The 14,173-nt window shown below is 40.9% G+C and overlaps 1 protein-coding gene across 2 annotated transcripts in view; it reads left to right on the top strand.

Moving 5' to 3' along the window:
- The window catches only part of LOC146555524 (ankyrin repeat- and BTB/POZ domain-containing protein 3-A), a 283,020-nt gene that overhangs the window by 259,838 nt on the left and 9,009 nt on the right, over positions 1-14,173 (top strand). For both annotated transcript variants that reach the window (XM_085251640.1, XM_085251639.1), the window contains 4 exons: positions 978-1,113; positions 5,399-5,631; positions 8,495-8,673; positions 8,954-9,059. In XM_085251640.1, coding sequence (XP_085107766.1) covers positions 978-1,113; positions 5,399-5,631; positions 8,495-8,673; positions 8,954-9,059 — 654 coding nt within the window. The remainder of the gene's footprint in view (positions 1-977; positions 1,114-5,398; positions 5,632-8,494; positions 8,674-8,953; positions 9,060-14,173) is intronic.

The raw sequence follows: 14,173 nt of genomic DNA, 5'->3' as shown, positions 1-14,173 counted from the left end.
TTTTAAAAACACGATTTACAACCTGAAGAGGTGATAAAGCGATAGATCTTTCAGCCCAATTCTACTTTTTCTGCATAAATCATCATACAAAATGTAATCAAATGGAAAAGTCTCTTTTTTTTTTTTACTTGTTTTATCAGTTTTAATCTTTTAACTTTGTGCATCAAGCAAAAATGTAATTATCTGCAACATTCTCTGACTTGAATAAATTAGTTTAACATTTAAACCTATTTTCTGCACATTCCAGCACATAAAATAAAATATTTTTTGTGTTTACACTCACTCTTTCAAATAGATGCAAGTAAAACACAGCAGAAAATAAATAAAGTCAAAGACTCAGCGGTCCTGTTGCTCTATTTTCACCTGTAAAGCAGGAGTGGGGGTAGGCGGAGGTTTAACCTGGTGCAGGTGTGCCGCGGTCAGTTGATGAATCCGCGAGTTTCTCTGTGAGTTTCCCATTACGTCGTTGCGCACTCGGTGCTTGCTTGGAAGTTTAGGGGTTTTTTTCGCTGTAAAAAGTTTTCTTCCTACGCACAACGGACACTAATGTTTTTGTCACTTTTTATGGAATCAAACTCAAAGTAAGGTCAGTACTTCCACGCTTTAAACGCTGCACGCTCATACTCTCTCCCACAATCGATATGTGATCCATTGTTGATCTGCACACAGCTGTTGTCACTAACGGCGCACTCGCTTACGTCACTGTCATGAGACATTCTCGCAAAAAAATCACGGTTTTAGTAACGCAGTAACGCAGCGTTCCTACGGGAAAGTAACGGTAATCTAATTACCGATTTTGCAATAGTAATCCCTTACTTTACTCGTTACTTGAAAAAAGTAATCAGATTACAGTAACGCGTTACTGCCCATCTCTGCTCTTGCCCTCTAATATATGCACAGGACTGAAGCTGTACCTTTCAAATGCGGGTGTGTGTGTCCTCCCTTTTTTAATCTCTTCCCTCTGTCATCCTCGTTAGGTAACTTCGAGCTGGTGAGTTTGCTTTTGGAAAGAGGGGCTGACCCCATGATTGGAACCATGTGTCGAAACGGCATCTCCTCCACCCCGCTGGGAGACATGAACTCATTCAGCCTGGCAGCAGCACATGGCCACAGGTGACACAGACAATCGCACAGACACACACACACATGCACTCTCAAGTTCCAGCCAGCCAAGACGTATCCATTACCACAGTATTGATCCATTTACACACTCTGCCCCGGTCCATCTGCCTCTCACAAAATCCTGCAGCACACGAGAGGCAGATATCTCAGTTTCCCTGTCGGACAGCAGGCAGCGATAAGCGCCGCAGTCTATTCGGCCGCTCTCGTGGCTTCGGTTTGACATAATTTCCCTGCAGCTGAGTAAGACAGAGCCCATTAACATTCAGAGCAGCGAGGGCTGTCAGGAAATGGAGTGGAGTGGAAAGCCAACAACACAATGCAGCATTATTAGGACAATCAATTATAGTGTGATGGTCATGCTGCAGTGTGATGTGAGCAGGTTAAAGCTGCATTAGGGCTGTGAGACACTAGACGTTCTTATTTAACATCAGATAAAGTTCATATACGAGCATCAAGAAGCAAACAATAAAAGGATTAATGTAGCTAGTTGCTAACAGTGAAGGTTCCAAGACCCCAGCACACAAGTATTTCTACCTGTGGTATTTTGTCTATCAGTTGCCAGAGTTATTAAACAAGGCTTTGAGAATGTATGTAAAGCATAAGCAGTCATGCAGAAGAGCACAGGAAGATGTGAGTGTACGCTACAAGTATGTCCAAGACAGCGTCCGTAAGTGGTTTGGTGGATTATATTAAAAAGCATCTTGGATGTAAACTTGTAAACTTGACGCATTTTAAAAAACATAAACTGGATCCTGGCCGTGTAGCTATAAAGATAATGTTCATATCTTTGGAAAGGAAAACAAAATATTCCTTTTTCTGACTTTGATTACAGTATAAAAAAAACTGTGTATATGAGGAATATGAGGAAGAACTTATTCGCTAAATGAGTCATTTTGTTCGGTTCTCACTCTGGTCATCTGGATATTACTAGTGTTCGTTTTTATTGTTATGTGCACATATCCATAGGTGTGAAAATTGAGGCGGGCCTGTATAAAGTTTAGTTTGTAGCTTGGTTTTTTTTACATAAGGGTGTAGGTCTTGAGTATCTTTCAGATTTAAAACATTTTTTAAACCATCTGACGTATCTTGGTTTTGTACTTTTAAAAATGTATTTATTTTTAGAAATAAACTGAATCTAATAAAAAAAAATGGTTTGATAATAATAATGTTTCCTGAATGTCGTATCGACTGGATGGTGATCCATTGTTGGCACTTCCTTCCTTAATCACTAGTTCTTATGTTTTCCAGTCAGTTTTACTTCCTCTTTTTGGGGATTTTTTTTTTCCATCCTTGTTACCTGTCCGCCTCACCCAGTTTAATTTCACCTGCCTTGTCTTCCACACCTGTTCCCTATCCACCAATTGCCCTCCTGTGTCCGTTAACCACCCACTCCAGTGTACGTGTTTAGACTCCAGCTTCCCTTTGTTCTTCGCCAGATGGTCTTGTTCTCACTGCCAAGTGGTTCGGCACTTTCAAGTCTGGTTTCTTGTTTCTAGTTTTCCCTCCCTGTGTATTTTATTGCCTTGGACTCCTTGCTGTCTTTCATCTATATGTTTAATGGACTTTTGCCTTTTGCCTGTTCCCCATGTGGTTCGTGTGCTTCACTGCTGTATTTTTTTCTTTCTGCCTATCTTCTGACTAATTATTTGGATTCTGGGCTTTTACTAAGCCTCTTTGTGCCTTTGCATTCATTAAACTTGTCAGCTATCTACTCATCAAAATATCCAAGATATTTGTTTCTAGTGAGGGTGGAAACGGTGAAGGTAGGATTTCAGAGACAATACAGTTGTGGGCAGAAGTTTGTATCCCTTCCTCATGGGCATGAATTTCATGGTATTTTGGGGATTTAATTACTACTTTGAACTTTTCTTTTCCCAGGGTTGAAGGATTGTAAAGTAAACATCTTTAATGACTTCAAAAGTTCATGAGTTGGGTGCATTTACTGTGGATTTTCTTTGATCCACACAGAGTATAAAAATATGCATACGGATTAAAGTGTATACATACAGTCACCTAAATATTTTAATAAGTGGAAATGAAGGTTCTGCAGTTGTTGTTTTTTTAACTTGACAAAGCCAAGCTCTATTAAGTTCTTGTTAGTGATTATGATTGACTTCTGGTAGTTTCTCTTTGCCAACATGAAACAAATTTGTTTGACGGCGCTCATTGTCCAAGGAACTCACTGAAGATCTAAGAAGGAGGATTGTAGATTTAAGTTGTGAAGGTCTCTTGGAGTCATTTGTAAATAGCTGCAGATTCCAAGATCATCAGTCCAAGCAATTGTTATATGGATGTGTCACCACCAATTCTGGAAGGAGACCCAAATTGTCACCTCTGATAGGTAACTGATTAGGATGTTCAGGAACCATCAAGGCTCAAGCCTGCCATCAACTGGAAACCTGCTGGAACATCAGCATCACTGTCCACAGTGAAGAGAGTTTCACATCTCCATGGACTGAGAGGCAGGTGACCAAGAAATAAACCCCTGCTTCAGAATGGACACCTTCAAGCTCAACTGAAACTTTCTGCTGCCCACCTGGACAAGCCATATGTCTTCTGGAGCAAGGTTTTATGGTCAGACGAGACAAAGATTGAGCCTTTTGGCCACAATGACAGGAGCAATGTTTGGAAGAGTAAAGGTGAGTCTTTCAAACCGAAAAATACCAGCTTTAAAGCACACTGGTGGTAGCATCATGCTCTGGTGTTAGTTTGCTGCCAATGGTACTGCTCCATTACACAAAGTGGATGGAATTACCAAATTCTTCACTGTCACCTAAAATCAACAGCTAGACGTTTGAAACTTGGACAGGTCTGGGTGTTCCAGCAGGACAACAACCCCCAACATACATTAGAACTGGTTTTTCATTGGATAAAGTAAGCTAACATTAAGCTTGTTTTCCAGCTTAAAGGATTTGTTTGACAGCACTTGCTGGATTGACCAACTCTCAGAACAACAGGAAAGTCCAAAGAACTTAGTGAAGATCTAAGAAGACCAGCGGTACTGGTATTCGTGCCGGTCTACTTTGCTTTTGCAACTAGTATTTCTCATGTTAAAAGTTGACAAATTTTAAAGATATTTCTGTCTCTGGTCATCATAACATTGGGTCATTCCATCCCAAATCACTGTGTACTTTGAGCTTCACTAAAAAGTGCGGACACATATAAAGATTGGTGTGAAATTTTAGCTTCACATGAAAAACGTTTCGTCAACTCACTTGCATGTTTTTGTTTTGGGGTTTTTTTGCTGGGGCACTTTAAATCTGAGGCCATGTTTGAACCCACAAAATTGTGGTGTGAAAAAGTGGGCCAGGATGTATAATTTGGGACAGATACATATAAAAAAAAAGCCTTAAGTTAAAAGTTTAAATATGACCCATAAGCAAGCACCCATTCATTTTTTTTTTTCTTTTTTTTTTTTTAAAACAATTGTTGCATACAAAGCTCCTGTGCACAGTTCTGTCCAGGAAGAGGTTTCTGTTAAAGAACTTGTCTGCACAGAGCCCTGACCTCAGTCCCACCCAACACCTCTGGGTGGCAGTAAGCCACATCTTATCTGCATCAGTAATGCTCTTGTTGCTGAGTGGAAGCAAATCTCTGCAGGTTTAAGACTGTGTGAAAAGCCTGAAACCAGAAGGATCGAGGTGGTTACTGCAGCTGAGAATATGCAGTGTTTGGGTTTATGCATGCATGCATTGTAATTCTGCTCAAACCTGACAAAACCAGCAGCATGTTAGTACCAATAAAACAACATTTTATGATCAAACAGCCTCCCCTAACAGGACATGATGATTTGCTGCACTTGGACTCCAAACGAGACCCTCCTCGCTGAAGCAGATGGTGCAGTGATGCATTATCAGGCCGCAGTCACGCTGTTTATGTTACATGCTGGAGTCCATTCTTCTCAAAGAAGGGCGTCTGTTACTGCTGCGCCGTTGTGTTGCTCAGATCCAATGCAATGTTGATGGAGTACAATAAATTTGGAGATTTGGAACAGTTTTTCTTTTCAGCCTGATCCCTGTAAGAGTCATATATTATCACTCCTACACGCTGGTGATGCAGGTTCAGAGTACAATGGGACATTTGTAGTCAATTAAGAGTGAGCACCAGTGAGAGCTACAGAGCCAAATGGGCTTAATGTGGATTTAATGCAGCTTGTGGGTGTCTAACTTGAAACCATTGATTTCACAGCTTTCCTTCATATTATTCGACCCCAGGCCAGATGTTTACCTCTCGCCTTGACCCTGTCATTTTGTCTCATCTCTCTTCTCTCATCTAGGAATGTTTTTCGGAAGCTCCTGTCCCATTCAGACCAAGAAAAGGGGGATGTGCTGTCCCTGGAGGAGATTCTAGCTGAGGGTTCAGATCCAGGGGAGAAGAGGTTGGCTCCCCAGGCCAATGGTGGAGGGACCCTGCGAACAGGAAAGGCCAGACTGAGGGCCCTGAGAGAGGCCATGTACCATAGCGCAGAGCACGGCCATGTGGACATCACCATAGACATCCGCAGCTTAGGTCAGATTTACTAATGCATGCTTCACTGGCACAAATGCATCGCTCTCCGCTGCCTCCAGCTGTCATGAAGATGTGCTTGTGCTGTCCTGTCCTGTGCTGTCCTGTGCTCGCGTCCTCAGAAATCCCAACTACTCATCCAACCATGAAACGCTCGCACAAGTAGGACTTTTTATATCCGAGGTGATAATAACTCGGTCGAAGGTGTGAGCACGATGACGGAACTGTGTCCTCGGGCAGTGCTCATTTTGTAAATGTGGCAATCATCAGCTTGCACCCCAGCTCATTGAGCACAAGACCTTATGTGGTCTGCTGATTAGGTTTTGATGAGGATTCATTGATTTTAGTCAGCAAAACAACCTCACAGTCAATTTAGTAGCTGTTCTGTACTGTCAGGTTATCAGGTGATACTTTGCAGTTGTTGGTTTTTAAGGATAGATTTAAGAATTTTCAGATGAAAGTAGTAAGCTGTCCAAATGTAAAAACATACCCACTTACCAGCACCATCTAAAAGTCACCAATTAGCACCTTATATGCCATTTGTTAAACCAGTTAAAAAACCAAAGTGTTAAACTACACATGAGATATAAGCTGCTAATTAGCGAGCTTTAGGGGTGTTGGTACACAGCTTCTACAACTGTGGGCACAATGTTTCCAGGATTTAAGCTAATCTGTGAGTGATGAGCTTTTAAAACTTTCTTATCCACATTGGTTTAAAATTTGCAGATGATGGTAACGATTAAGATCATTTTCTGTGGCTGGATTATTTAGCCGGGATACTCTTTTTAAAAAATATTAAAGTGTGGAAAACTGAGAAATTGACATCAAAATTACAAACTGTACATAAAAGATGGACACGAGCTGCTGTTTTGGCCATTGCGCAGAGATGTAATCAAACTCTGGATGCAAACGTCCGGAGTATTTTCTCACATCGTTTATGTTTCATTGATGCGTGGTGAGCGCTATGTTGATAGTTAAAATTTTAGTTTGTGATCCAGTCGTGATCACAACGTCTGTGGTAAAAAAAAAAAAAAAATTAGTTCTCCCTTTTTTAAATTTGTCCCCTGTAAAGAAAAACAAAGGTGCAAACTTCAACCTCTCCCATTGTGATCTTGTTTTTTTATGTGATCGGTTCTGTTTGTTTGTCTGTTTGTCTGTTTGTTAGCAGTCCAGCGTCAAGTTTTCAAGATATTGTGTTCAAATTTTGTGTGACAGTGAATAACAATATCAGCTGATTTAATTTAGGTGAAAATTGGGTCAAGGTCACACTAAATGTGAAGATCAGTAAAATCTTTACATAACAAACAATTTTTTATGGATCGTTATAAAACTTCCCAACAATAATGTAGTACCCGGCTGGCTAAGCATTTGACCTTGACCTTTATTGCCAAGGTCGAAGTTAACCTTGAAAAAAATTTCAGAAAACCATACCGAGTAATATCGTATAGAAGGGCATGCCGTACACATTTATTTTTTCAATACGATGCCCTACGATGTCACACTGACAGCTTTTTTTACACACAGTCCCCAATTTTCAGAGGCTCAAAAGTGGAGTGTAACTTGCATTAATCTGAAATAAAAGGATTGCTTTTAATAACTGGATGAAAATCCCTTGGCGTTAATGATTGCCTGAAGTCTGTATCCTCCTTTGACATGCTCTGTGTACAGAGGCAGAATTACTTAAATGTCTTCATTGTCCAGGATCTTATGGATGTGACTGTATTTGAGGGGTTAAATCAGCCGGAGAAGCTGAAGAGTCAACTCATGTCATGTGTTGAAGAAGACAAAACTTCACAGAGATCCCTCAAAGTGGAATAATGACATAATTTATACTAAACTTTATGGCTTAATGAGCTAGTTTAAAAACAAAGTTACCCTCACAAAGCATAAAATCCCAATAAAACCCACCTGTATCAGGCTGTAAACGTCAATAATTTGTGCTTTTAGGTTGCACATTTTAACACAGTGGATTAGAGGAAATGTAGTTTTTGCCAATTGGCTTTATTTTTCTGTTGTAAAGGTTCTTGTCTGGACAGTAATTACAACCACTCATGCTGCTTTTCCAGCTTTGCTAGCAGGAGCAATCCTGTCCTGAAACAACACACAGACAGACAGCCCTGAACAACTGAGAAGTTGTGCCATATGTTTTAAAATACAACTTTTTGCTGAACAATATTGTAGAAAAGGAGGACGACTTGACACACCGTCCGTGTTTATTTGTCAGTTTTTTATTAGGAGAACACACTGCTGGCAGTTCTGTGAGGTTTGGCACCTACATCCTGTAGCTTTTCAGCTGGTGTACAGCACACACCCCTCCTCCGGCTTCTATCTATCTATCTAGGGAGAGACCTCGTTAGTTAATGCCGCACACCTGTCCCACCAACCTCCTTGGCACTGCCCTTGAGCTCACTGCACCACCGCTCCCCTGCCCCTGAGCAAGGGACCACACCTCTACCAGAAATATAAACCTGCCACCTCCAGACTGGGCTTTTCAGTCCCACCATTTCCCTGTTGACTTTTTTTTTTTTTCAATATTTTAAGTTTTTAAAAAATCTTTTTAAAAATGAGCCATTTTAAAATCCATAAAACATACATGTATGAAAATACCTGGATGATAAATTTTCCGCTCATCTCGTCAGTTAAACTTCATTCACGTCCAACACATTTAACAGAGCATTCTTTAATTACATTCAGGTGCTGCTTTTCTATTCTCACTGAAACCCTTAATCCAAACACCCACCATGCCATCGTCCTCCACCTCCCACAACGCCATCACGTGATGGAAACATGGTCGGTTCTGTTGCCCTTGAAACCGCTCGCTCTCGGATGTTGTGTGTATTCACGCTCCGTGTGCTGGTGTTCCCAGGTGTTCCCTGGACGCTGCACACCTGGCTCGAGTCCCTGCGTACCTGCTTCATCCAGCACCGCCGACCGCTGATCCAGGGCCTGCTCAAAGACTTCTGCTGCATCCAGGAGGAGGAGTACACTGAGGAGCTGATCACGCACGGCCTGCCACTCATGTTCCAGATCCTCCGATCCAGCAAGGTCACTGGAGCTTTCTTTCATGTCCACGTAAACAAAACGCTTATTAGAGGAACATCAGACAACGTAAGGCACGCTTTCTGGGAATACAAACCGCCCTGTGCCCATGTGCTGGGTCGACATTAATAACACTCATGTTTGCATAAATTTAGTGCACTTCAAACCATATTATCATACATTTGCATAATTTCTTGTCCCGGATTGCTCATGGAAAAAAACGAGGCCACAAAACTGTAATATGTGTAAAGTTTCTGTCCTCACTGGTGTTTGTGTGTGTCTGCAGAATGAGGTGATAAGTCAGCAGCTGTCAGTCATTTTTACGCAGTGCTACGGGCCCTTCCCCATCCCTAAGCTGACGGAGATCAAGAAGAAGCAGACCTCGCGCTTAGGTAAGAGAGCGAGTTATTAATGCTTAACATTTGCTGTGTGATGAGGATGTGACTGCGGTGAAGATTCTCTTTATTTTTTGTTGTGTTTTGGGGGGGTTAGAGCGAGGAGTTACCTCAAGCTCAGAGAGCGCGCTTTTTCTCCTCGTCACATCTGTAGGTTCCTTTGACATTTGCAGCAGGTGATTAAATAAAGGTTTACAAATGGATTTAATCCTATTTACAGTGCATCCTTCTGTGCTTCAGAAGAAGCCACATATAGACAAAGAAGTATCAGATTAACTCATAATGAAACAAGATCTTCTTGATGTTTTCAAAATATTTTCACAAATAATTTGTTTTTTTTTTTTGTCTGTTTGTTGGAAAAACACCACTTTGGGGGAAATCTATCTAGAAAATGATTTTATTTGTGTTCTAAGGAGCTGTATGAACATTATCTAGTAGTAGAAATGTATTCAATATATTTGAAGGTTTCTTAGGCTACGTTCACACTGCAGGTCTTAATGCTCAATTCCGATTTTTTGATCAAATCCGGGTTTTTTTGTCTGCTTGTTCACACTACAAATAAAATGCGACAGCAAACGCGCTCTAGCGTGAACCCTCAAAGCGGCCCGCATGCGCAAAAGAAGACGTCACACACAACACGCTCTGTTTAGACCCAGAGCAAACAATATTGTTTGACTGATGGCTGTTAATATAAAGACTTGTTTCAGACTTTACGTTTCCCAATTTTGCTTTAAGTTATAAAGTTATTTTGTTATTTACATATGGCCTAATGATGATCCTTATTGCTGTTTTAGAGAGGAGCGCTGCTTCAAAGGATAGTTGCAGATTTCTGTCAGAATCTGCAGATTATACAGTACAAATAAAATGTTCACGTTTCTCCAGCGTTGTCTTCCCAACAGTTTCACTGACATCTATACTGGATGGCCAGGAAGCGTTCGCGATATCTTCTCCGGAGCTGATAACTGGCGTCTGTCTTGTGTCAGTGACGTAAAAAACGGATTTAATGCGACATGACCGTTCAAAGAGCAGTCGCTTTCTAAAACATCAGATATGTATCGGATTCAGTACCACATACGAAAGTGACCCAGGTCGGATTTGAAAATATCGGATTTGTGCCGTTCACACTGTCATACCATGATCGGATATGGGTCGCATAGGGTCAAAAAAATCGGATTTGATGCGCTTTCGCCTGCAGTGTGAACATAGCCTTAGTTTCCTCAAAGGAAGCTTTGGGAGATTAAATAAAACCTTAAATTTCACATGCAAAGGTCTTTAATGTTTGCGCTTCTTAAAAAGGTTTTTGTGTCCGGCTGCAGAGACAAAGTGAAAGTGAATTGCGTGTGTGGTATTCAGTCCTACTTGTGGTGCTTGAGTCATCACCTGTCACTACTGCAGCTGATTGTCAATATTTGTTCAAAGTAAAATTACAGTAAAGTCCATAATTTTGTTGTGCAAAGATACAATTTTAGTTATTTTGCTTTTGTATGTCAAAAAAGTGTAAAATCGAACAATCGAGATGTGAGTGAAGTGCAGGATTACAGCCATTTTTACTAGATTAATTGGACACTTAGGCCTCACCTCAATGCACCACCTCAGTGAATGGAAATACAAGGTGCAAACTGCTGTTTACCGAAAATGAATTTATCTCAGTTTCTCAAGGTAAAGAAATATAAATTCTTCAATAGCTAAGTCAGTCACCTGATCTCAGTCCATTACATCGTACTTTCCAGTTAGTGATGTAAACACTGAATGCAGAGAGACCCACAAACAAAGACTGACTATAACTGTGGCAGTGAATCCTAAACAGTTAATGAGACACTTTTTGTTAAAACCTTTGAATTACATCTGAGTGTGCGCTTCAATCGCATCTTGATTGTTTGATTTTAAACCCCACTGTTGTGGAGTACAGAGGCAAAATTACAAAAGATTGTGTCACTGCCCAACAAATTATGGACCTAAATGTAATTAGTTTTAATCCAAGTTGCATTTCATTTTTTGGCACAAACTCATTGAACTACTGTGGTCAAATAAGGATAGTTTTGAATCACAGTAATTCATATTTAACGGCTTGGCTCTGTTCTGGGACGTCGCCGCCTTTCTGTGTGCGTTCACAGCAAAATATTGGGAGAGCAGACACATAAAACATACATCGAACATCAGTGATAACAAAACGTGACAGTGAATATGTCAGAAAAAAAGGAGAAGATGAGGATGTGAAGCAACATTAGGCAGGCTTAAATAATCCATTAATGGATGGTGTCCTGCGGCATTACGGAGCTCCTGGATAGTCTGAGGTGCAACTTGCCAGCGTGAGATGGATGAAACATAATGTCTCAGAGGTAATCTATCGTTAGGTCAGGCAGATGTGGGGGCCAATCAATCGTATCAGTTCCTTCATTCTCCAGGAACTGCCTGCATACTATCGCTACACGAGGCCGGGCATTGCCGTGCACCAGCATAGAGTCTGAAAGGGAGTCCAAGGATTTCATCCTGATACCTGATGGCACTCAGGGTGCCGTTGCCTGGCCTAAAGAGGTCTGTGTGTCCCACAGTGGATATGCCTCCCCAGACCATCACTACCCACCACCAAACCGGTCACGCTGAACGATGTTACAAACAGCATAATGCTCTCTGCATCTTCTCCAAACCCTTTCATGTTTGTCACATGTGCTCAGGGTGAACCTGCTTTCATCTGTGAAAAGCTACAGTGCCAGTGGTGGACTGGTATTCTATTTTAAATGCCAATTGGGCTCACTGGTGCTGGGCAGTGAGCACCGGAATATCAGGCTACCCTCATGAGTTGTTTCCGATTGTTTCATCAGAGACATTCACACCAGTGCTGAAGGTCACCCTGTTCCTCCTTGCACAAAGGAGCAGATAGTTGTCTTATCAATGTTTAAGGACCTCTCCTCGAGCAACTGCATGTCTCCTAGAATCTCCTCCGTGCTCATGAGACTGTGCCGGGAGACACAGCAAACCTTCTGGCCATGGCACTAAATGATGTGCCATCCTGGAGTTGTTCTGTAGCCTCTGTAGGGTCCAGGTATCACCTCAGGCTTCTAGTAGTGACACTGACCCTAGCCAAAAACTAGTGAAAAAATAGACGGGGGGTTGTCTCGTTTTTGCCCCTCTAGGGCTCCTCTTCCTAATTTGATTTACCCCAAAGCAGCTGAAAGTGATCGACAACCCCCTCTGCGAGGTACCGGACCAGATCAATATCCCACGAGTCTGACTGACTTGATGGTACACTCTTATTAAAATGTGTTTTCATTTTTGTTTTTGCTTTTTATTTAAAGTCATTAAAGATGTATGCTGTACAATTATTTCACCCTGGAAAAAGAAAATATTAAGTTCAAAGAACTAATTAAACCCCCTGAATTACCGTGATGTGCATGCCCATAAGGAGGTGCATGTAAACTTCTGTCCAAAACTGTAAAGTGAGTTTCATTTTAAAAGTAATCTGATATATATATATTTTTTTATTTCGACGTGCAGTATTTTCTGGGTCATTCTTACTATTCGGTGCCATTTGAGTCCTAATGACATAATATGGTATATTTAGTGTAAAACTTGTCTAATGCTTATTTCTAAACCATTTTCTTGTATGTTTAACCCCCCTCTACCATAGAACACATTGATATATACACAGGATAAATACATTAAAAGTAAATTACTTTTATTTTAGCACAAGTCACTAAAGTACTATGTCCCCAGTCATGCTTGCTCGACTTCAGTTACAAATATAACTTAAAAAAAAAAAAAATCTAGATTTTTCATCATTTCTGGATTGGCTTATTTCTAATGTTCCTCATCAAATGTTCTTTTTTATTATTAATGCATGTTTAATACTTAAAATCTTTTAAAAAAAATGTGTCCCTGAATCAACTGTCACCCCTGTTATTCTGATAAGAATTCCATAGAACACATCACCTGATTATTCTTTTAGTCACATGACACTCCCGGATGTAACATATTTTGGAGGGAAAACTTTCAAGAAGAAGACGAGTAAGTACCACTCTTTAATCAACCCTTTTTTCAATGTTTTAGCAAGATTTTGTAATGTGGCAAAGCATAACACGTCCAACCTGTTACGCTTATTAATAGTGGAAACAATTTTTTTTTTGTAATTTTTATAATATGGCTAATAAACATGTTAAAAATGGTTCTTAGTGGTCACCATGTACTAGCTTGTTGTTCATCATACTAGTAGTAATGGCTAAGTTTAGCATAAAATCTCCCCCCTGTTACCGTCACCCCTGTTATTGCTATGCACTGTAACAGGGGGGACACATGGTAACAGGGGGGACGTAAGATGATAGAAGTTTAGTGTTTAGGGTTATTTATACAAGTGTGTATTGGTAATTATTATTAACCTGTATATATATACTTTTAGAAGATTTTGAATAGTATACATTTTTCAGGGAATGGCACCAATGTCTGCTGCGGAGAAGCAGCGGCGCTACCGAGCACGTCGTGATGCTGACCCTGAGAGAAGACAGATATATCTCAATAAAGAGAAAGAGAAGTGGAGAAAGGACAGAGGAAGGGAAAAAAAAGAAAGTGGCAGATCTCAGTGAACGACAGAAGAGAGCACAGAGAAAGCAGTGGCGAGAAAGGAAAAGAAAGCAGAGGGTCAAAGGAACCATGAAAATCCACCAAGTACTCAGTTTCTCTCCAGGAACAATAAAATACAGGGACATAACCTGCCTTTGCCAGGCAGACAAAGGTGTACTGGACTGTGAATGCTATGGCCTGAAGGAGATAAGCCTTAGTCAAGAGGCAAGTCCACATTGCACTGAGGGACCAACCCGGCCTGAGAACATCACAAAAGATCATATTGGTCAGTGGTGCATTATCAACTACGATGGTGAACCCTACCCAGGAATCATTCTGGAGGTTGAAGAGGATGTTAAAGTGAAATGCATGCACAAGAACGGGACCAACAAGTTCCACTGGCCAAGTCCACGTGAGGACATAACCTGGTATAGGGATGACCAGGTTGTGTGTCTGATGAAAGAACCAACACCTTTGAATAAGAGGTCAGTTCAGCTGGAGAGGAAAGTGTGGGATTTCCTTGAAAAAAACTGGAGTTGCTGGTCTGTTGCATAGGT

This window comes from Mchenga conophoros, linkage group LG17 (assembly GCF_057382185.1).
Source record: "Mchenga conophoros isolate Kocher_MC1m ecotype Shallow Benthic linkage group LG17, M_conophoros_male_GT1.1, whole genome shotgun sequence".
In the NCBI taxonomy this organism is placed as follows: Eukaryota; Metazoa; Chordata; class Actinopteri; order Cichliformes; family Cichlidae; genus Mchenga; species Mchenga conophoros.
This window is presented reverse-complemented; position numbering and strand designations above follow the sequence as displayed.